This window comes from Ilyonectria robusta (assembly GCF_021365365.1).
Source record: "Ilyonectria robusta strain PMI_751 chromosome Unknown BGZ61scaffold_6, whole genome shotgun sequence".
In the NCBI taxonomy this organism is placed as follows: Eukaryota; Fungi; Ascomycota; class Sordariomycetes; order Hypocreales; family Nectriaceae; genus Ilyonectria; species Ilyonectria robusta.
The window spans coordinates 649129-670943 of NW_025764440.1; the positions used below are offsets into that span (position 1 = coordinate 649129).

The following is a 21815-nucleotide window of genomic DNA, read 5'->3' on the forward strand; positions in this document are numbered from 1 at the left end:
TGCCTTGCCTACTTGACAAGGCAATTCCAAAACGCCATCTTCACAATTCGCATCATATTGTCATACATCCTTACTCCAGAGAGTCCTTGCTGGCGTTGTTCTGGGGAGCGGGGGCAGCAGGACCCTCGGCAGTGACATAGGCCTTGGTCATGCCGCCATCGACGGCAAAGTCGTGGCCGTTGACGAAGCTGGACTCGTCACTGGCCAGGAAGACAACGGCGTGTGCCTGCTCAATGGCCTCGCCGAAGCGGCCCATGGGGAAGTGGATCTCACGGCGCTGGCGCTTGGGCTGGTCGTCACCGAGCCAGTCCTGGAGAAGAGGAGTGTTCAGGGGCGCGGGGCACAGGTTGTTGAAGCGGAAGCCCTCGCGAGCGTGGACCATGGAGAGCTCACGGGTAAGGGCGAGAACGGCACCCTTGGAAGCTGTGTAGGCGAGCTGGGGAGTGGCGGCACCGACAAGGGCGACGACGGAGGCGGTGTTGATGATGGAGGCCTTGGTCTTGTTGTGGCGGCGAAGAGAGAGGACGGCGTGCTTGCAGCCGAACCAGACCCCCTTGACGTTGATGTTCTGGGTCAAGTCCCAGATGGCCTCGGGGGTGTTGACGGCATCGTCGTCCTTGGCGTGCATGATACCGGCGTTGTTGAACATGACGTCGAGACCGCCCCAAGAGTCGAGGGTCTCGACCATGGCCTGGACCTCGCTCTCCTTGGAGACATCGCACTTCTATAGATGGGAAGCGTGTCAGTGGGATGGGACATGGGATAGAGCAGCAATGGAGTGGAGGGGGACTAACAAAGATCTCGACGCGGGCGGCATCGGGAACAAGCTGCTTGACCTTGGCAGCGGCCTTCTCGAGGGCAGGGAGGGAGATGTCCGACATCAAGACGGAGGCACCCTCCTTGGCGAAGAGGATGGAGGTCTCGAGGCCAATGCCACTGGAGAGGTATTGTGTCAGCCATGCGGGATGTGATTGTGTTGACAGCCGACAACTGTAGAGAAGAGACAGGCAGACTCACCCAGCAGCACCGGTGATGACGGCATTCTTGCCAGCAAGGCGGCCGCGAGACTGGGATCCGGTAACAGCAGGCATTGTTGCTAAAGTGGCAATGTGATTGAGTCGGGATCAAGGTTGAGGGAGTGTTGTTGGGTTGAGAGTGGAACGTAGCGAGGTGGGCAGATGTTGCGATGTGTTGGATTTATGTATTCGAGGTATGGCAATTGAGGGGGAGGGGAGACAAGCTTATCGAGAGAGCTACGATAAGAGCACAAGACCGGATAGCACGACAGCAGGGGGGAAGGGAGGACAAGGCGGGGTGGAATAGACCGGCAGCGCAAAAAAGACGGTCAAGTGGTGCAGGAGAGGAGACACGGGACCACTAGAGCTTCGTGATGAGTCAAGGAAACTCCAATGGTCCAACGCTGTGCTTGCTTTTGGCTGGCTTCCCGACCGACAACGGCGTTGGCGGGCGGAGGGCGCGGCAGACGCTGCATTGTCGCGGTCAAGTCATCGTGGGCGAGCTGCTGTGGGTTTTGGACCCCTCATTTGCGTCGCGGTTAACACTGGTTGACGTGACGAGACGTGAGCCGGCGCTGGCTGATCAGGCGGGAGCTTGCTTATCAGACCCGCTAGCATCTCTCTCATCGGAGCGCGGCGGCAGCTGGAGTGGATGCGTAGTGGGCGCAGACGAGCAACTTGAGGCTTGGGACTTGAGAGGCTGAGGGAGGACTCGGGATTCGGGATCGAATAAGAAACAAGCGGAGACTTGTGGATGGGGCGCCGGTAGTGGCTGTTCGGGGACGCTCTGCTGGATATGTTTGCCCAAGACTCGTGTATCAAGAATCCAACATCGCGAGATGACGGGTTGCGTTGCGGGCGTTGATCTGGGACATGGATGCCACATTCAGGGGTCCAGTTGCAGCACCGCATCCTTGCGACATGTGCGCGATGTCGGCGATGCGTGGGCACGAGAACTGGGAAGAGGGAGCATGTCAGATCCGGCCGGTGCGGGACGGCCACTCGCGGCAAATCCATTTGTCAAGCGGAACGGCGCAGCGCGGTTCTAGATGGTTGCGACGGCTGCATAGTCGCACTGGGGAACAGAATGCCACTATTTCATTCTCGAGCTCCACGACAAGACGTCGCGTTCCGGACCCCACGCACGGCGGCTCAACTGCACATGTGTCTGGACGCTGGATCGGGCAACTCCTGATGCATGGCGGGGAGCTTAGGCCAGGGGATCCCAAGCGCGCCCAGTTGTCGGGTTTACAAGCTCGGGCCAGAAGGAGGAGGGAGGGATGAATGAATTGGAGATGACGTCTAAGTTGGGGGTAATACGGAGCAGCTTCTGGGCGGATCGCAGCCTCGGTCTTGAGAGCGAGCGCGCGGCAATTGGGTTGCGGGATCTTGTAGACGGCGCACCGCGCGCAATGCCGTGAGGCCGGAGACAAGATGAGATGGATGGATTGCGACTTGTAAGAATAGCCGACAATCTAGATACTTGCTCACTCTACGAGGTTGCAGCTGGATGCCTCAGGAGGAGATGAGCACGTGCGGCCTCAGGGACAGCTCGCGTGGGTGGTGATGGTTGCTTGCTTCTTATCTCCCGGTAACCCGGCACCTCATCATCCCAGCATCTCCAACCGAGCGTCGTGAGCGTGTCCGGTATGGGATGGTGGTCGCAAAGGTCAGATGTCCCTTATCTACGGCCTGCCTCGTTCCGTCCGTTTTCCATCCCAAGTTCCCCAAAGAGGAACTTGGAATACCGCCATTCTGCGTTCACTCGCTCGTCCGTTCTTCCCAGATCTTGTTCCAAGGACACAAACAGCACACAGACAGCGGGTAGCGCACCGTTTCAGCACATCTCCATGATCCATCCCCCGCTAAAAACGTCCCCTCCGCGGCTCTAACTGCAACCGCACTAGAACATCGACGCTCTACGTCACCGAAGCCTTATCGCAGCTGGGGCTTATCGTAGCCGCGCTGTGCCATCCCGCCTGCGCGCTCCCACGCCCACATCACAAGACACACACCCCCCCGTCCGCCTCCTCCTCCTTGCAATCCCTCGCTCTTCTCCTCGCTCCTCAGCCTTCTGCTCTCCACCTCGTCCAGACAATCCCCACCTCTCTCCGTGCGGTTGCGTGGATTGATTTGCTTGCTTTGCTTGATTCGATTGCCTGGATCCTATCCGTACTGCCGCCTCTTGATTCCCCACACTTGCGACTCCACGGCTGCACGGCTGGCCATTCCGCTATTACGGCACCGAGGTCCCGGCCAGCTTCTAAGTCCTCAATTAGCCCTGCTATCGCCGTCGCATTGACGTTCCCGGATTCATAACCTCCAGCTTCGTTTCTTCTCTCTCTTCCCTTCTTTCATCTCTTCCCTCTGTCGCTCAATCACGTCTCTTGTCCATCCTGCGAGCTTCAACGGCCCGCCCTCCCTCGCACAGCATGACATCCGCAGCTCCCTCCACCGACGGCCCCGTCACGGTCGAGAACCTGGCCAGCGTCCTGCAAAATGATACCATGGTCAAGCTCGCCGGCGTCGATGTCGACGGCATCCTGCGCGGCAAGTTGATCTCCAAGAAGAAGTTCATGTCCGTCGCCACCGCTGGCTTCGGCTTCTGCTCCGTCATCTTCGGCTGGGACATGCACGACCAGACGTACATGCGCGAGCTCAAGATTTCAAACGCCCAGAACGGCTACCACGACCTCCTTGCCATCCCCGACTTGTCCTCTTTCCGCCGTATTCCCTGGGAGGACAATGTCCCCTTCTTCCTCGTCGATTTCCTCGACCCAGATACCAAGCAGCCTATCTGCGCATGCCCCCGTGGCCTTATCAAGTCTCAGCTGGATAAGCTAAAGGGTGCGGGTTACGGTGCCATGGCTGGTGGTGAGTTTCCCTCCGCTTCTTTCCCGGTTCCCGTACATCCATCTCTAACGCTTCTCCCTAAATCTAGCCGAGTATGAATTCTTCCAATTCCGAAACCCCGAAGCTTCCTCTACCTCCACCGCCGCCTATCTCCAGCAGAACCCTCCCAGCCAGCTCCCCGCACTCACTGAGGGCATGTTCGGTTACTCCCTGACCCGCCCCGTCCACAACAAGGAATACTACTACGACGTCTTCAAGACGTGCGAAGCCTTCCATTGCAATATCGAGGGCTGGCACACAGAGTCCGGCCCCGGCGTCTTCGAGGCTGCGCTCGAGTTCGGCGAGATTGCGCAGATGGCCGATCGCGCAGCCCTGTTCAAGTACGTTGTCAAGAGCGTCAGCACGGGATACGGCATCACCCCGTGCTTCATGGCCAAGCCCAAGCAAGGTCTACCTGGAAACAGTGGCCACATGCACGTGTCGATCGTCGACAAGGACGGCAAGAACCTTTTCGCGAGAGAGACTCTGGACGAGAATGCCAAGTGGAAGGATATTGCCGGTCTCTCAGACCTAGGCCGACATTTCCTCGCTGGAGTCCTCGAGGGTCTCCCTGACATCATGCCCCTCCTCGCCCCTACCATCAACTCGTACAAGCGTCTCGTCGAGAACTTCTGGGCTCCCGTCACCGTATCATGGGGCCTCGAGCACCGCGCCGCCTCCGTCCGCCTCATCACCCCGCCCACTGCCAAGCCTTCGGCCACGCGCTTCGAGGTCCGCGTACCTGGCGCCGACACAAACCCTCACTTTGTGCTGGCTGCCATCCTCGGCCTCGGCTGGCGCGGCATCGAGAAGAAGCTCGAGATCCCCTGCCCGCCCCTCGCCATGGGCCAGGACGTCGGCGGCGACGCTGACCGCGGCGAGCGCCTGGCAAAGAGCCTGAAGGAGGCGACGGCGCGGTTCATGGCCAAGGACAGCATTGCCAGAGAGGTGTTTGGCGACGACTTTGTAGACCACTTCGGCGGCACCAGGGAACACGAGATTCGGTTGTACGACGAGGCTGTTACGGATTGGTAAGTCCCTGGCGACATCTCTTGACATGCATAGCTAACAAACGGCTAGGGAAATGAAGCGATACATCGAGACGGTGTAGACGGTGGTACATGGAGTTTTGGTGGGAGTGCGCCAAGCATCGCATAGCAGAATACGAATCATGGCATGACGGTGTCGAGTCTTGGGCTGAAGATACCCAGCAGCAATTTCTTTTTCCCTTTTTCGTGTTTGTATAAAGCCTAGGTTATTCAATTGGTTCAATTTCTGTTTTCTTGTAGTTTCGTCCTTTGCGACAGATTCCCACCAGTTTAATCTGGACGGTGATGTAATGGCGCTGTGCACAAACGGTCGGATCACATGACGAAATCCCCTGCGGATGGAAACAACACGACAGATCCACCCGCATCCACTGCCTCCTGATCTCGCAAGATCGCAAGCTTCCCCCCATCGCACCAAACCCATTGACCAAAAAAGAAAGGAAAAAAAAGCCCCGAAAAACCCGTCCCGTCCCGCAAACGGCACCATCAAGCTCCTCCTCCCCCTCCCACAGCGAAATTTGCCCCGCCCCCGCTTCAGCTCCTGTGGGCGTTGTGGGCCAGTTCCCACGATGGACGCATGCGACCTTGCATCCGCCCTCGTGGCGCCCCTGAAAAAAAGGTTCTGCGCTCGGGATATTACTAAAGTCAATGGCCTTTCCCGAGGGTTGACGTGGGCTAGTGATGCGAGCGGCGGGAAGGGCATTGTCGATCTCAGGGATGTCTTGCGGGTGTGGTGGCACGGGGAGGATCACCATGACGACATCTGGGGGAGCTTGGACGGGACGGGACGGGACGCTGTGTGTTGTCGAATATGTTCATTTAGTATGCAGATGTGTACCCGGGTGTTTATGTACTTGATCCATATATGCACAGCCCTTGGCCCGTCCATGATTCCGTAATCGCCATCCATGATATTCCCCATATATACTCCGAAATGAATCCTTTGCTTTGTCGTACATGCCGGGTTGGGGTCGCCATTCAACCGTGCTGTTCAATCGTCTCTAGTGAAATGCTTGCTTCCATCGTGAAATGAATTTGTTCGTACAGGCCAAATGATGTTGTCGTCCACGGGCATCAGTCCGCGTGCCCGCTGTTGGGTGCCGCCTCGGCGGTAGCTTTAGCTGAGGATTCGCTATTCCCGGATGCAGCGTCGGCAGCTTTTATCGCTTCGTCAACTTCAGCTGAGGGCTCGGGCGCGTGAAGCGGTTTTCGTGCCGTGATAAATGTTCTAGTAGAAGACGTCAGCTCAGTCGTGTAAACACGTTCCGGATAGGAGCCATACACTTTGACATTACTCTTCCGCTCGGGGTCCTGGACCTCTTCTAGGACACGCGCTAGCAAGGCCCTTGTGTCCTTCTCTTTCCATCCACCAAGCCCAAAGAGCATCAGGGTCCAGTTCTCCAGACCTGTCACAAACGTTAGCTTACGCCTCCAATTACTCAAAGCTTCGTTCCACGTACCACATTCAATCATCTGGCTCAATATCTCGCCCTTCTTTCGGCTGATTGGGTCGTTCCCCCAGTTGCTCACGGGCAGCCAATCGACCCGCTCGCGTGTCGATTCGGCGCCCATGTTACTCAGCCACCCTGGTATGCGGGGAACGGGATCAAAGTCTAGACCTAGCTTCATGCACACGTCTACGTAGGCCGTTTCGTATTCGCAGCAAGCGGCGCCGATGGCAGGTTTTGCGCCAGCCAGGACACTCGGCAGGTCGGCTTCCTCGGTGTCGACACCGAAGAAGCGCGGGCGGATCTCGGTGAACTCGAGCTGGCCTCCGGGCTTGAGGTGGGCGTAGGCGCGGGCCAGCAGCGACTGCCAGTCCCGGATGCCGCCGCCGACCAAGTTGCGCATGTGGATGAAGTCGTAGGTGTGTGGGGGCCAAGGGTCCGTCGCGTCAGCAATCTCGAAGGTGACATTCGCGGGGACGTCATTGGGGAGCAGGGCGCGCGTGATGTCGATGCCGAGGATGTTGACCTGGGGATGGCGCTGAGCCATGTCGCGGGCCCAAATACCGCTGCCGGCGCCCACGTCGAGGATCATGAAGGGATTATCGGGAGTGTGGTTTTCGAGGGGCAGCTTAGCGTCCACCAGGCCGCCGTCGAGGCACAGTTGGAAGAGCTCGTGTTGCAGGGCCATGCGACGGGCCTCGGAGTCGTCGTTGGGCGTCATGAGCTGGCCCGAGCCATGGTACGTATGGCTGTAGGCGCGGATGAGAGGCAGAGAGTCTTCCGAGACGGTCGAGAAGTTGGAGCAGGTCTCGCTGAGGTCGGCATCGTCGTCCTCGGCGTCCTCGGCGAGGCTGACATGGCCAATGTCGACAGAGAGGTTTCCGACGACGTGGTAGTCGTCAATTGCATCTCGCGGCATGTTGTGGGGGAGAGGGGCCGTCGCAGACGAGGCAGCAGACTTGCGCCGTCTTGGTGGAACTAGGCCCGTCATTGTCGCAAAAGGAATTCGAGTAGAAGTTCGAGGAGAAGGAGAAGAAAATCGCAAAGATGATTAGAATTAAAGGCGGATATCGTCGTTCTGTAATTAGAGCAGGCAACTGAAAAGTGAGCCTGCGGACGCGGGTGGAGTCTTGCCAGGTAGGGAGAGTCGTGATGGCGTTGCAGATCGCGGTCGCTAAAAGAAGCGCCAAGTATGACGGGAACGCGAGAAGGAGAAGGGAGAGAGGGACGGCGGGAGACCGACGTCCATGGCCGGTTTGGGGGGCGCGAGTTGAGAAGCAGAGATTATGTGCAAGAAAAGGAGATTGTGAGAAAGAGAGAAGGGAGAAGAAGCAGATGAGGGAGAGACAGATGCGGAGATGGATGAATGGTTGGTTGGTTGGTTGATCATTTGGTCTGTTGGTTCTGAATGAGAAAAGGGTCTGTGTGCGCAAGCGGTTCTCGGCCGCCGTCGTGCTGCCGTCGTCGCTCGCCCGTTGCGGCCCCGACTTTATTGGAGCATTGGAGCTATTGCATCCAGAAACCCAGCAGCCCACTCCACAAGGGACGGGGGGTGGCATTCAGCGAAAGGCGAGGGCCGGGCGGCGGGCGGAGGGCGGGCGGAGAACGGGCGGAGGCGGCGCCATGGGTTGGCTTCCTACTGCTGCTACTGTTACTGCCGACCCGATGAGACGCGCGCGCATACTACGTAATTATGGAGAGACGGCAGGCTAGAAGAATGGAATGGTGCTGTCTAAGACCTTCCAGATCTCAGATTCCGCAAGTTGCAGAGACGCAGCCAAATCTAATCCAGTTGCTTCCATCCGCTCCCCAACCCCGGCATCCCCGGGGCTGCCGCCTTCAGAGCTGAAAGCCATGCCCGCAACACAGCTTGCCCTCAACACAACTACCGGCCTGGCCTGGAACACATTCCCAGCTTCATGGCTCGAGCGCACGAATACAAACCGGGGCCAAACAATGCGTCAAGACGGCTCCGCGAGGAACGCAGAGGCGGCTAGGTTGCGGTGTTCTTGCGCCGGTGCGACGTGACGTTTTGGCTTCGCCTGTGCCGCTGCCTCTGACGTCGTCCCGTCTTCAACGCGCGCGCGGGCAGCCAGTCGGACGCCCATCCAACGACTCCTCGTTCACGTTTGGGCTTCCATCACTTTTTTGACTCTCGCTCGGGGACTAACGTCAAGATGCGACCGCACATGACGATCCGTTCCCTGGGCTCTGACTCTCGTTTATTACTCTGCGCTCCGTACTCCGTACCGCACAATGAAATACCAGGTACGCAGTACATGTGATTTCTCGTCGTCGTTTTCAGCACCGCACGGGGACGCCACAAGCCCATGCCATGCCATGCCATGCCATGCCATGCCCATGCCCTGTAACCTGGTCTATACCAGGCGCCTCTCCCCCAAGTCCCTCCCCCATAGCTCCCCCCTCCCCCCAGTTCCCTATCCATCCCATGATGCCAATAGCTCCTAGCCCCAGTCCATCTCAATCTACCACCACGGCCAAATCACGTCCACGCGATGCACCCTGTTCGCTCGCCTCGCCGGTAGTTTACTAGAACACAGACAGGCTCCCCTTTCGTTCAGCCTTCCTTCGTAACCCGGTCTCTTGCCGATCCTCATTGTTGCTGCCGGGCGCCCTCAGCCACCCGGTGCGACTCTGCTTCTCGCTGCGGAGATGCACCCGCGATGCGAGCCGGTTCAACTTCCACGGCCTGCAACACGCAGCACCGCAGCAATGCATCACCTCCCGCAAGCATGCGGCGTGCAGCAACGGCGGCCCATGCAGAAAACCTACGCACGCACCGCCTGCGGCCGGCTTCTCGCTCGCCCAGATCCGCCCGCAGTTCTAGTCGCAGTTCTAGTCGCACTCGCAGTCGCAGCACGACGTCCAATATCCCTGCGTGCACATCCTCTCTCATCCCTGACCACCACGCCGGCCCGCTCCCCAGTGGATCCCCCCCCTTGTCCCCCCCCCAAAGCTCCTCATTACTCAGGGCGAGGCCACGCTTGACAGACAGCACCAGCTCGGAAGGACGGTCCAGACCCTGCTTCCCAGCGGGGTTGCGCCAGCCCGCGAGCGTCAATAGCCTTGTGAGGGGGGCGTCCTGGGCAGTAGCTGGAGTGCGCAGCGCTGAAAGGTGGTCTGCTGCCAAAGGTCCAGCCTCGCCGCGAAGCCCTTCTCGACCACGGCATGGCGTGATAGACGTCGGGTCCAGGCCGAGAGTCGTACAATGATGATGTTATCACCAACACCAGCCCAAAAAAAAACCTCGAGCACAGACCGCGAGGGAGGGAATCTTGGACATTTTGCTCCGGCTGCGTCCACCAGAGTTTCGTTCCAGTGATAATAAATAACCAGGCCTTGGCTGCGTACTGTCCGCATGTGCCACGCCGTAGGGGCTCCCTCTTCTCACACCCGCGCGCACACCATGCACAGAACTTCAATGCAGCTCGTCTCGGCCGGCAGCTTGGTCGTATTCGCCAACGGCCCAAGATGCTGCATTCGCCATGTCGACACGAGGCGTTTTCGATCACGCACAGCCAAGTGCGAACCCCCCAAGAACCCTGAACAAAAAACCCTCTTGCTCTTTTAAATGTCTCGCGCGGCCTTTTACCCCGATGATAGGCCTGACCCCCAAAGCGTTAAATAAGTCATTCACCCGCAGTCGCCAATGACAGGGCGGCGATGTCATCTCACTACATGTGGACGGACCGAAATCGCGCCCTCGGCGACCATTTCCTAGTCATTCCCACTCAGGGCCGCTAGAGACGCACGGTGCAAGTGACGGCGGCTCTGGGCGCCGAATAACCTCCCAAGATCGATCGCCCATTCGCCGCGGACCCAGAAGTCTCGAGGCAACGACAACTGCCGCTCTCTCTCTCTCCGCCTGGCCCCGTCGAAACCAAGACCGCTTCCCCCACGTCCCAAGGAACTGCCAAGAGAAGAGTCAAGGGAAAAGGAATCCGCCAGACTGACTAACGTACGGTGTTTGAGGCAAGGGCGGCGGCCGGAGTGGAGATGTTGACTGGAACCGAGGATGGCCTACTTGGCGACGTCGTCTTGGCCGCGGCTGAAATGCACTGGGACGGCGAGGACTGCAAGTGCATTCCCGCAAGTCGCGATGGTGCATTCGACGGTGCATTTGGCAGAGCTCCAGATGCTGAATGCCCTGCTGGATGCCCTGCTGGATGCATGTCATTTTCTTCCCGCTCCCGGTCAATCTGCTACACCACGGTACCACCTCCACTACAACTCCGTTCCAACCCATCCCATCCAGGTGCCTCCCATCACATCTCGTCACCTCCCTTTGACTCACAAGTTCTCCCACCTCGCTCGACTCCATCTGCTCAAAACATCGCCAATGCAGCTCCTCGGCTTGAGACAACTTCCGCCCACGCCCTCGCAACGAACCAACCAACCAGCCAACCCCGAACCGCCCTCGCTACCACGTTTGTGTCCCGTCTCCATGCCCATTCTTCTCCACCTCGCCAACTCCACCTCGCTCCTCACATCCCCATATGCCAAAGCTGACGCAGCACTAAAAGCACGCGTACGGCACGGTACAGACATCCCTCCCTCCTCCGGTATCCCTCCCGTCCCCTGCCCTGCCTGCACATCGCTCCGCCTCCCCTCGCTCCCTCCCACATCACCAGCCTGTCCGTCGTCGGTCTAAGCTCCCTATATGTCCACGTACTATGTGCACTAACTGTATCTCTCCCCGTCACGCTTCCACTCACATGGGGCCACGCAGACGGATGGGCGCATAACAATCACTGACATGCTCTTTCTTGAGACAACTACCTAGCTAGAACCCTACAGAGCTTGGTCAACACCAACCAAGAACCAAGACACCTGCACTGTGCCCCTCGCCTCCCCTCGTCAGAACCCACTCGCCACCCAAAACACAACGCCATAACTATCCGGCTCAACCAGACAACCCGACCCTCTTATTTGTTCCGCACTAAAGAAGAAAAAGAATTAGAAAACAGCACCAATTCCATCATGTGGGTCGGCCAATAGTCCTGCAAAGTAGTGACCAAGAAAATGATCCAGTTGGTATTGACCACCATGAAAATAATGGCTCTGAGAGATGCCCCGCCCCGTAGTCACAAAATAGGCTCGACTAAAAAGACGTCTTTGAATGAATGCTGTGTGTGCGTGTGTGTGCCGGGGCGTATTCATGTCCTGCTCATTCAAAATGAGCCCCTTTCATCCCTCCATCTCAAATCATTCAAAGCTCATGCCCAATCCCATGCCCAATCCCGGTCCTGATAATCCCAATCCGAGACTCAACGTCTTGCAAATTCCATCCCCAAGCTGCATGTGGTCAACCGCCAAAGATTACTCCACTCCCCCTCCTTGTTGACGGGCATGCATACAAAGGAAACACTCCCTATGGCTTGCCGACCCATGCAGAGAAAAGAAACAACACCGTTTTCACCAAGCAATCAATTGCTGGTCAGTCTGCCCCTCCCCCGTTGAATGATCCAGTTCCCCATCCCCGCAAAACTCCGGGGGGTATCAAACAGTGAGTGCCTCCCATCCAACTACTTCCATCCACCGTCTGAATCAATCCAAACTGAGCTCCCGCACATGCTCCCAACCGCTCAATGTCGTAAGAAAAATGGCTTGTTGAGACCATTCTGTGTTGTTGTGCCGTGAATCTCTCTCAGAGCGTATGCATCTCCTCGATTCCATGCCCATCCACCGCATTCATCTAAGACGGCGGCTCTTTCTTCATTTTGCGTTTCCCTCCAACTCTTCCATCAACATGCTCATCGTCCGGGCTCCATTCCTCGGGGTGGAAGTCTGGGTTTCCATAGTGTGCACGATTCCATATGCTGTTCTTGAACGTGTTTGTCTTGACATTGAAATGTGGTTCTATGCCGGTCCTATTCTCTTCATATTCGAGTTGAACTGGGCTGAATCGAATTTGGTAACCGGGGGTCGTCCTGTTATTCGGCGGCGGCAAAAGTGCAGGCCCCAACCCAGATGTAGCAACCATTGGCGGGTTGGGCCCTACGCTTGAGCTGGCTGACATGGAAGTGGGTGGGGATGGGGGTTGTGGTGATGCCATGAGGGCGGGTGCTGGTTGAGACTGAGTCTGAGGGGATGAAGCCGGTAACCCGTCGTAAGACGATATCCATGAATTCTGCTGCTGCGCAGAGGTCGTGGGCGGAGGGGGCGCCAAGGGGGCCATCCCCATCGAGTTGAGCCCAGGAATGATGGATAGTGTGCTAAAGTCAACCGACGAGTACTCTCCAAGGTCCATGGTGCTGGTAATCGGGGTATGGCGAGAGAGGTGGTTGACTCGGTTGACATGCATCGACACCGGAGCAGTGGGCACAGGAAGCGGGATTGCCAGTGGGGGAGGCGTGAGGTACAAGATGTCGTAGTGGTCGGGCCGATAGAGCAAGTAAATGATGGGACCAAGGTTGGAAGGGTCTTGACCGTTGGCCTCCTCGGGAAAGCGATATCGGTTTGCCTGGCTGCCGGGGCTTCGATCCAGGTAGACGATCTCGAGAACAAAGTTGACGGGCTGGAGCAGCATGTGGACGAGGGCGACGATGCCCAGGTGCTCAATTTCGCGATCGACCAGCTCGATGGATTGGTTGCAGTAGCCAACGACGCCTCCAGCTACCTCCGGGAGGAAGGGATCGTAAGTGGCAGCGTTAGCCTTGAGGTAGGTCGCGGCGAGCAAGCGAAGGTAGTAGATGATGCTGCTACTAACTGCAGCATCATTCCACCGCTCAAGCAGTAGTAGGTGTGGCACTTGCGGGTCGGGGCTATCCATGCTCTGAGCAATCTCTCGAAGCAGTCCGAACATCTCGTCGGCCCACTCTTCAAAGTAAGCATAGCCGCCGACATTAGACATCATGTGGTTCATGCTCATCAGTCGGGCGACTTCGCCCTCAATCTTACCCTGATCGCCTGAATCGATGAGTTTCTCAAAGTAGGAGAATCCAATTGCTGCCGAGACAAAACCGTTAGCCAAGATTCGACAGGTCACTTGAGACAGGGTCCCGAGACACGGGCGGCAGGGCGAGACAAAGCAACGTGCCGCCGGAGAGCGGAGTCGTGTCTGGGGGAAAGGCGTGGGTTTGGCATCTGGGCCTGAACCGCCCTTCTAGAATCATGTGTTGTGGGTGGAATGGGTCGATTGACTTACCTCGCCAGCCACAGTTGCCGTCGCCCTGGATGGGCCGATAGTGGGAAAATGTCTGGGGAAGAGCCTGGTGAGACATGGTGTCAGTATGTCGATGATGTAATTCGGAACCTGGGGAGACGCACAATTGTTTTCTCGACGTAGACTTGGTCGGCTTTGGCATACTCGGCGGTGATGGCATCGCTGGACACTTTGTTGCCGACCAAAGGTCCCTGCAAGATCGGATGGTCAGCATTTTGGAGGGGAGGAGTGTGCGACACGGCGCAAGAGTCGCGACTTGCCTCGTGGACGGCTTGGTAGTCTTTGGCGGCAGCCTGCTGGGCGGCCATGTCGTGCTGGCCCTGCTGGTCTTGCTGGTCCTCCATCGTGGGGATGTTGACGAAGTTGGAAGGGTAGGGTTGGCGTGGCGCTTGGGGCGCTTGGTGGTGTTGATGCTGCGAAGTATGGTGGAGCGGCTGGTTGTTCAGCTGCTGGAACTGCTGCTGTTGTTGGCGGAGCTGCAGGTCTTGGTGCTGGTGGTGGTGCGCCTGAGCAGTGTCTCGGTTCGTTGGGGTCTGCGGCGGTGGCGACGTCGTCGAAGTGGTGGATTGGGTGTAGGAAGCGGTGGATTGTGCGTAGGGAGAAGCAGCAGGCGATGCCGAGGCTTGTTGCTGGCGCTGCAGGTGAGGATTCTGAAGTGGTGCACCAGGCTGTTGTTGCTGTTGCTGTTGCGGTTGAGAGTCGTAGGGCGACCCGGGGGGCGCACCAGCTCCTCCGCCTCCGGCTGACACGGGATATCCCAAGTCCAGTTCGGGAGCTAGGCCGTAGGACGCGAAGCTGCTGGAGGCGAACGGCGTGGGTTGAGGCTGGAACATGCCTTTGTTGAACCGTCTCTCGGGGCGGGGAAGAGGTATTGGAGAGGTGTTGGAGAGGGTGTTGGAGAGGGGAAGGGGAAGGGGAATGGAAAGAAGGTGCGGCGAGGAAGGGGAGGAGAGAGGAGAGGAGACGGAGCGGAAGGATGTAGCTTTGAGAGAAAGCGAGAGGGGAGTGGTGAGCGGACGAGGTGAGCCCAGCTCTCTGGGACCTAGGAGGTTGCGAATTGGAGACCTATGTAGGTAGGTCAGTAGGCCGGTAGGTACGCTGCCGCTGCTGGGCTGGTACGGTACAGCGGTGCTTGTGTTACCGCTGCTGCTGCTTTGGGGCGTAGGTTTTAGGTAGATGGAGCGATGTATGGCCCCGTCAATGCCCCCGGTACAAGCCCCGTTCAAGGCCCTGTCTTGCCCTGCCGAGCCCTGTCGCTGGTGGATCAGTGGGACTGTGGGAGGAGCCGTGGGATGGATCAGTGAGGTGGGCAGTGGGATGCTCGCCGCGCTGGGCGCTGGGCGCTGGGGAGCGAGAGTGGGCGCTGGGGAGGGGCGCTGTAACACTGGCCGCTCGGTGGCCGAGGAGTCCAGGCACCTGGGGGACGAGAGATGGAGGAGGGGAGCTAGGGAACTTTAGCACAGCGGGCGGACAGCGGGTGATGTGGCCTAGCGGAGCGCCTAGCGGGTGGCCTAGCGGGTAATCCCAGCGGGTAAACCACAGCGGGCGCAAGGAATTCGACGGTGGGGAATCGGGCTGGCGACTAAGCTTCGGATTTTGGACGGAGCAAGAGACGTCCTGGGCTGGGACGACTGGTTGTCTCCGAGAAAGCGACGACCACGGCGCGGAGAAGAGCAGTAGGAGCAGTGGGAGCAGTGGGAGCAGTGAGCCGAGAGAGGGCGCTAATCGCCGTGCTAATGAGATCCAAGGTCCGACGGGCGCGGCTAGCACGGCCGCGAGGGGTAGTACAAGGAAGGATGGAGCGTCGCACAGGCGGGTTTGAACACCCGGCTGCGGTTGTGACTTGCGACGACTGAAGGGATAATAAGCAGCAACCTGGCACGTCGAGCTATTGGGCCGTGGTACTATGGTACAGTACCCTGCGCAGCTAGGGAACGGGACCTGTTGGGTGTACGGCAGATGCGGTTGCACAGGACTCAAGTTAGGGGTTGGCTGACACGTCCGTCGACACAAGTGTCAAGTGTCGAGGTGTGTAGAGTCCACAAGGAGTCCACTTGGGGACGACTCAGACGAGACGACTCTCCACTTGATGGCCAGGAGCCAAGGCCAAGCAGGGAAAGGTCGAGGGGACCCAACGAGCAATGACGATCTCCCGTTGACGATGCGTTGCGACTCGATTTCGATTCGATCGACGTATGTGCGTAATTCCTGGCAGGACCGAGTGCTTGGCTGTGGTGCAAGAGTGCAATTGGGTCGACGCGGGCACGATGGCTCCAGTCGTCCAGGTACGTCCAAGTACGTCTAAGAGGGTTGGTGGGCGATGGCGCCAGTGATTGGTGGAGATGAGGGTTGAGGAGGGTGTGACGGTAGGGCGAAGTAGGGCGAGAGAACAGGACGAGAAAAGAAGGAAGTGGAGGGCAGTGAGAGGATGGCCGAAGGGCAGTGAGGCTGCTGTGATGAACAGTGACGGACTGCGGGCGGCGTAGGTAATTCGCGTGGGGGAGAACGAGGTTTGGACCCGAGCTAATGGGATGGCGGATGGAGAATGGATGACACGATGGGTTCTTAGTCCAGCTAGTTTAGACGGGATGGAACAGAAGTTCGGAGTCGTTGGTTCTGCAACGTTGTGGCAGCCGCGTGGGAGATGAGATGGCACCACGGCTGGAGCGGGAAACCAACGAAGCAAGGAAAGCAACAACGATGGATGCGTCAGGCTCTGGGAATCGGGCTCTGGGAATAAACAGGGACCCTGCAATGTGGATGGGGCTGATGCGGATGAGGGGGGATTGATCGGATCTGTCGATGACCCCGGATCAGCTTCCGTTGGCGTATATGACAATATCGCCCGTGTCTCCTCACTGTCTGCAGGGCATCTACAAGATGACTGTGCCTCCCGTGGGCAATGGGGCGTTATCGCTGTGCGCGTGCGTGCGTGCGTGCGTGCGCTCGCACTACTGGGGTGCTTCTGCTGGGCTGTGGCGCGTTTCTGACGGAGCCTTCTTCTTGGTCCTTGGCTGGTTTGTTGGTTCGGCCGTGGAGTCCCAAGCCTGGTCCGACTTGCTGTGCCACTAGTAGTCGATGCGATGGGCTTTTGCAAATCCCAGTGATCCCTACCCTAGCTATCGGATCAAGGGTCCGGGGTCTGGTCTGTGTCTTCTGGTAAGGGTAGAAGCTGTCTTCCACTCTTGTCACTTCCCAACCCACTTCCCAAACACGGCTCTCTCCGTGTGCGTAGATGGACGTGCGCGTGGTGTGCGTGAGCCCAGTGTGAGTGGGCGGGCCTTGTGTTGGTCGTGTCTTGATGCGGATCGTCCCTTACTAGAAGCCAGCGGGGCTTGGCAGGCAGGGAACCGGGGACACGGATGTTAGGGGGGGGGTGTTGAATGTTGCTGAGGGCTGAGGGCTGAGAGAGCAACAGTGGGAGTGAGAATCAGATGATGATGGGTTTGTATAAGCGGGTGGAAATGGGGAGATGGCAATGGCGTCTAAGTGCTAGTGATGGTGCTAGTCTTGGTGATGACGATGACGATGGCGATGGTGATGGCGATGGTGTTACCGTTGGTGCTACTGCTCGATCAGGAGGTACCTGGGCAATAGTGGTGATGCTAATGCTGAGAGTGGTGTGTACTGGGGTTTGATGTGGCCTGGTCAGAGTCGATGCGGCGGCGGCAGGCAGGGGGAGCCAACAAGAGGTGTTGGAGATCAAGCAGCCGTCGGGTTGGACGAATTGGCTGGGCGATTGGCAATGCAGCGGGAGCAGAGGCGCATGAATTACCCTCAACGTCGGGAAGCGTGACACCACGTCGGAGATGATGCGATGCCCTGGGCAGACGGGCAGACAGACCAGACCAGGGTTGTCGGTGATTGGGAGGACGGCGGGTCTCGTCTGACTTGCTGAAGGTGGATTCTCTCGACCTGTCTCGGCCGGGTCGACGGGTAGCGTTGATGAACTGACCCTGCAAGCCTGTGTGGCCCTTGCGTTGCGGGACGGCGGGTGCCCTTGTGATAGTAATTTATCTACTAAATTCGGACGTTGGAGGCCGACAACTGAACTGAATGCACGTGGGGGAGAAAGCCCAGAACAGGGGTATTCCGCCGAGGTGTTCTTGTTGCTGATGGCGAGAGAGGAAGGGAACCGCGAGAGATCCCGGGGGGGAGACAGAAATGGATAATGGGTATGGCGGCTCTGCTGCTACAGACAGAGGCGAAGGCGCTGCTGGTACAGCGACGAGGCTCTGGTGGTTGGCTGCTCGTGTTTCTGGAGGTGTTGGCGGCGGCGGTGGCAGCGGTGGTGCTGCTGCCGAGGATGATGAGAATAGCAGAGCGCTGATTCGCTGCTCGCCTTCCTTGCTTCTGGATGCGACGCCGAAGCACAGGACAGGCACAGGCACAAGGCACAGGCACTGACAAGGGGGGGGGATCAACCGTCTCAACCTAGGTGCCAACGGAGACGGAGACGGAGACAACGACGAGCTGAGGGAGGATCCAAACGATCACCCAAAGCTAAAGCGAACGAGGACGAAAGGGGCAAGTGGGAAAGCGCAGCTAGTATGGGAACGATGTGTAGTCGGCAGATGGAAGGATATAATAATGATGGACACCAAGATGGCCGGGGACGGTGGTAGCAGGGGAACAGGGGGGCTGTACGCCAGAATCTAGGGTGACCCAACTCGGTGCTGGTTGGTATCTGGGGACTTGACTTGAACAAAGATGGCTTGAGCAAAGATGAGTTGAGTTGACTACGCAATTGCTTGCCGCGAAGCAGATGGGGACCGGCGGGTTCATATGGTTTCTCGACTCGCCCAGGTCGACGGTGAACAGCTCCTCCATCCCTCCCTCCCTCACTCCTCCCAACAACAACAGAACCCGCGAGACGGCCCGCCAGCGGGAGACGGGAAGACGGACGACACCCGCCCAGCCAGCGAGCCAAAGCAACTAGCCAGAACCCAACGCCCAGACAGACCGACGAGCAAGCAAGCAAACAAACGGGAAGCGTCTCCACCGCCCGCCAGCTCATCCCGCCCGCGCCCCCGTGGGCCACGATGCTTGGGAATACCGGTACATGGGCTCCCCTCCCCACGGAGCGAACCATGGTACTGCGGCTCGCTCTGCAGAATACAACAGCGGTACGGCACTTCCCACGACCGACAAGGGTGTTTTGGTCGAGGTGGGTGCGGGGGGGGAAGGGCAGGGCAGGGCAGCGGAGTCGCAGGAGTTGGCGTCTTTGGCTCGTTCTTGGGATTGCTTGCCTTTGCTTTTTCCGCCTTGCCTTGATGGCTTGCTTGGAGGTTTCCACAGGCCGGCGATCCTCTCTCCACCATCCCACGCAGGCCAAGCAACGGTGTCGTCTTGACTGTGGCACCCGGCACATGGCACACACACACACACACACACACACCCGCACCCACGAACCGGGACGCACACGCGCGCAACGCACGCACACCACATGGGACAGACACACACCTCCATACTCCAGACCCTCACCACTTACATAGTGCAAATTGCTATATCCGGGTGGCATCACAGCACAGTAGCTCTCACCCCGACCGCAAGCTCCAACGTCATTCCGGCCCCAGGCCCAGGCCAAAACATATGACCGCCAAACTAAGCTCCGCTAAACTGTTATGACAGCATCTCACGTCCGGGTCGGAACCTCCGGGGGCGGGGGGGGAGAAAGGGAGAGAGAGGGCAACGGCACAATATCCCGAGAAACTCCCCTTGTTGTCTCCTCTCTCCTCGATGGAACTACCATGTGCTATTCCAACCCCACGACCCACGTCAATGTTCCCTCCCAAGTTTCCTCCCTTTTTTTATTTCTTTTTTATTTTGTTTTTACCTCAACACTACGTCGTTAGCGGCCGAGCCGGGCACTGGCGGTGCGGAGGGGCGGCGACGGCGGCGGCTGCGGCTGACAGCGCTCCACCCTCCCTGTCTGTCTTCAGGAATACGCACGTAGGAGCTAGGTAGGTAGTTAGCAGTCATCCCTCGCGGGCACTGAGCAGCCAAGAGGCCGCTTGCACTTGGGACGAAACGATAGTCAACTCCACCGACCCGCGTGGACACCCCCCTCTCGGCCGGGAGGGGGGCTTGGGTCCGTTACGTCAACACTACGGACGGGCGACTCCGGCCGTTCGCCGCTCCGTGCACCCATCGGCTCCAGGGCCTGAAGCCAGTGTTTTCGTCCGCCCTGGTCTCTCGTTGCTCCGTGTCCCGTGCCTGCTCCGTTGCCCGTGTCCCGTGCGATCCATCAATTAATGCCCTGAATACCCGCCCGCCAGGAACCTCGTGAAACCAGCCGCCTTGGGGTTGCACCCTTCGCAATTGTGCGAATGCGTTACGAGACTTGGTGGGACAGCCCTCCGTACCCTGTGCCGTTGGAGAATTAATTGCCCATTACACTAATAGAGTGCCGGCATAAATCCACATCCAGATCCGCCTCCAGGCACTAGACGACGACGTCTGTCTGCTCTAGACCCTGCACCATCACCATATCCCGTCTGCCAGAGCATGAAAAAGTCCTGGATTTTTTGACCGGTTGGCTCTCAGCATCCCATCTCACTTCGCCGCTCTTTTCTCCTCTTCTTCTAGACGCCTCATTGGTTGCTTGCCTGCTTGCCTGCTTGCCTGCTACCGCACTTTGAGCCTCCTGCAACCAGAAGCTTCCTGCATCTCCGCCAGGCCTCTCTCATTGGCCATTTCAGCCAAAACTATCGTTTGCCAGTCCCGCTGTCAGGCTCTCATATTTGACATAGTCAAAGCTGCATACTGCATACATCAGCCGCTTCGCAACTATGCCAGACACAGATCACCTGCATGCTTGATCCCGCCCGGGGACGAGGCCCGACCCGATCCCTTCCATCGAGAGGTGTGCGGATATGGCCATCGAGAGAACATGCTCGTAAAAGCGGCAGCGAGCCGTGGCTTTTCGTCGTCGTGCGGTGAATGAGCGTCGAGCTGATGCATGGGCGGGACAGACATGGGGGGGTCTCTGCAGCTGCATCATGCCGCCTGGACAACAGGCTCGCCACCGCCAGACAAAACGGTTTTTCTTATTTCTGGCCGGTCCAGTCACGAAGCTGGATTCGCCGCCGTTAACCTTTCGTGGCAGAGTGGGATGGAGCCGGGCGCCCGGTCAGTGGCCTCCCTCTCACCGGGTTCTTGGGCAATATATGATAGATCATTACACTATCGTAGAAGCAATGTCAGCCACCAAGATCCGCAGCCTGATCAGATGACGCAAACACCTCGTATGAGGGCGGCTCTGGCATCGTGTGCCCTCAATTCCGCTGCTCCTTTGCGGCTGCCGCATCTCTTGTGCTCCCCCAGTCCTCCGAGTAACACCCGTGGTTTCGATGGTACCGATTTCGGGCAATTGTCACGTCTGCCCTGGTTGCTGTGCCTTGTGTATCACTCTGGAACGGCCTTTGCTACACAGGCTCATCGCTCGGACGCCGCACTTCATTGGGCAATCTATCTCTTTCTCGTATACCGAGGTTCCCGTCCGCAGGGGTGGACCGTCAGACCCTCCAAGGCAGCCAGCCTACTTACGAACAACTGCAGTCCAATGCCCATAACCTAATATCGTCCATGTATCTTGCCTCACCGCTGTGGATTACATCCGACGGCTACTTGCTACAGCCCAATCACCCACGATCGCGGCCCCGGTTCAGCTTCCCTCTTCAAGCCTCACGGCCATGCATCAAGCCCTCTGACCAGATCTAAAGCCTCGATGCGTTGTGGTTGTGGGACAGGAGAACGCCTCAGCTGCGGCTCTCTTCCACTGAGATTGGTCGAAATTAAAGTCTCTTGCTTGTACTCCTGCTTGTACTCCTGCTTGTACTCCCACTTGTACTCCCACTTGTACTCGTGGTACTGTTGCCTGTTGCTGGCGATGCAACTCGACACCATGTCTGTGACCGCTTGTCCTGCACTGTCGCGACTCCAGCAGTCTCATTTGCCGTGTTTGTAATTCTTCTGTGGACTCCATCTGTCTGTAACTAATAGCTATGGCCTGCACACCCAGCCATGCATGCTGGCCCTACATGACTGCACTTCAACCCCAGCCCCCTATTCGCAGATCTTGGGCCAGATCGCTGGGCACTGGCAAACATGTTCACGTTGCCTGCTTGTCCCCGCATCCATCCTACCTTGGAATAGTCTTGCTCTGGCTCTGGCTGTCGGCCCCGGTTCCCCTCGGTCACGTAACTGGCCTCCTTCATGCTTT

At 58.2% G+C, this 21815-nt stretch overlaps 9 protein-coding genes across 9 annotated transcripts; 4 read left to right on the forward strand and 5 right to left on the reverse strand.

Annotated features, from left to right (window-relative positions):
* Positions 1–70: 70 nt before the first annotated feature.
* BGZ61DRAFT_475780 (uncharacterized protein) lies at positions 71–1091 on the reverse strand (the record flags this gene model as incomplete). Its single annotated transcript, XM_046248728.1, has 3 exons — positions 71–724; positions 795–936; positions 1018–1091. The coding sequence occupies 3 exons, from the start codon at positions 1089–1091 to the stop codon at positions 71–73; spliced, it is 870 nt and encodes a 289-aa protein (XP_046106676.1).
* A 207-nt stretch (positions 1092–1298) lies between these two features.
* On the reverse strand, positions 1299–2129 carry BGZ61DRAFT_195555 (uncharacterized protein). The gene has a single exon (XM_046237846.1). The coding sequence runs from the start codon at positions 2031–2033 to the stop codon at positions 1506–1508; it is 528 nt and encodes a 175-aa protein (XP_046106677.1). The 5' UTR covers positions 2034–2129; the 3' UTR covers positions 1299–1505.
* A 942-nt stretch (positions 2130–3071) lies between these two features.
* On the forward strand, positions 3072–5178 carry BGZ61DRAFT_416223 (uncharacterized protein). The gene is made up of 3 exons (XM_046243382.1): positions 3072–3890; positions 3958–4939; positions 4989–5178. The coding sequence occupies exons 1-3, from the start codon at positions 3449–3451 to the stop codon at positions 5017–5019; spliced, it is 1455 nt and encodes a 484-aa protein (XP_046106678.1). The 5' UTR covers positions 3072–3448; the 3' UTR covers positions 5020–5178.
* Positions 5158–5944, forward strand: BGZ61DRAFT_195570 (uncharacterized protein). The gene has a single exon (XM_046237847.1). It carries the CDS (start codon positions 5296–5298, stop codon positions 5854–5856), a length of 561 nt encoding a protein of 186 aa, XP_046106679.1. The 5' UTR covers positions 5158–5295; the 3' UTR covers positions 5857–5944.
* An 87-nt stretch (positions 5945–6031) lies between these two features.
* Positions 6032–7324, reverse strand: BGZ61DRAFT_347469 (S-adenosyl-L-methionine-dependent methyltransferase; the record flags this gene model as incomplete). The annotated part of the gene is made up of 2 exons (XM_046239979.1): positions 6032–6363; positions 6418–7324. The coding sequence occupies 2 exons, from the start codon at positions 7322–7324 to the stop codon at positions 6032–6034; spliced, it is 1239 nt and encodes a 412-aa protein (XP_046106680.1).
* Positions 7325–10113: 2789 nt separating this feature from the next.
* On the forward strand, positions 10114–11311 carry BGZ61DRAFT_195615 (uncharacterized protein). The gene has a single exon (XM_046237849.1). The coding sequence runs from the start codon at positions 10442–10444 to the stop codon at positions 11075–11077; it is 636 nt and encodes a 211-aa protein (XP_046106681.1). The 5' UTR covers positions 10114–10441; the 3' UTR covers positions 11078–11311.
* A 634-nt stretch (positions 11312–11945) lies between these two features.
* BGZ61DRAFT_195613 (peptidase C65 Otubain-domain-containing protein) lies at positions 11946–14595 on the reverse strand. The gene is made up of 4 exons (XM_046237848.1): positions 13852–14595; positions 13696–13782; positions 13574–13637; positions 11946–13518 (listed from the first exon to the last, which is right to left on the reverse strand). The coding sequence occupies exons 1-4, from the start codon at positions 14422–14424 to the stop codon at positions 12122–12124; spliced, it is 2121 nt and encodes a 706-aa protein (XP_046106682.1). The 5' UTR covers positions 14425–14595; the 3' UTR covers positions 11946–12121.
* Positions 14596–17626: 3031 nt separating this feature from the next.
* On the reverse strand, positions 17627–18740 carry BGZ61DRAFT_447506 (uncharacterized protein; the record flags this gene model as incomplete). Its single annotated transcript, XM_046245357.1, has 1 exon — positions 17627–18740. A coding segment is annotated over exon 1 (658 nt), but the record flags the coding sequence as incomplete, so codon positions are not given.
* A 1533-nt stretch (positions 18741–20273) lies between these two features.
* On the forward strand, positions 20274–21170 carry BGZ61DRAFT_572050 (uncharacterized protein; the record flags this gene model as incomplete). Its single annotated transcript, XM_046256086.1, has 1 exon — positions 20274–21170. Exon 1 carries the CDS (start codon positions 20553–20555, stop codon positions 21168–21170), a length of 618 nt encoding a protein of 205 aa, XP_046106684.1. The 5' UTR covers positions 20274–20552.
* Between the last annotated feature and the right edge of the window lie 645 nt (positions 21171–21815).

Coding starts and splice junctions, on each gene's coding strand:
- BGZ61DRAFT_195555 (XM_046237846.1), bottom strand. CDS start 2,033: ATGGATTTGCCGCGAGTGGCCGTCCCGCACCGGCCGGATCTGACATGC.
- BGZ61DRAFT_416223 (XM_046243382.1), top strand. CDS start 3,449: ATGACATCCGCAGCTCCCTCCACCGACGGCCCCGTCACGGTCGAGAAC. Junction 3,891..3,957: donor TTACGGTGCCATGGCTGGTG/GTGAGTTTCCCT, acceptor CCCTAAATCTAG/CCGAGTATGAATTCTTCCAA. Junction 4,940..4,988: donor GACGAGGCTGTTACGGATTG/GTAAGTCCCTGG, acceptor ACAAACGGCTAG/GGAAATGAAGCGATACATCG.
- BGZ61DRAFT_195570 (XM_046237847.1), top strand. CDS start 5,296: ATGGAAACAACACGACAGATCCACCCGCATCCACTGCCTCCTGATCTC.
- BGZ61DRAFT_195613 (XM_046237848.1), bottom strand. CDS start 14,424: ATGTTCCAGCCTCAACCCACGCCGTTCGCCTCCAGCAGCTTCGCGTCC. Junction 13,783..13,851: donor ACTACCAAGCCGTCCACGAG/GCAAGTCGCGAC, acceptor CCGATCTTGCAG/GGACCTTTGGTCGGCAACAA. Junction 13,519..13,573: donor CGGCAACTGTGGCTGGCGAG/GTAAGTCAATCG, acceptor AGGGCGGTTCAG/GCCCAGATGCCAAACCCACG.
- BGZ61DRAFT_195615 (XM_046237849.1), top strand. CDS start 10,442: ATGGCCTACTTGGCGACGTCGTCTTGGCCGCGGCTGAAATGCACTGGG.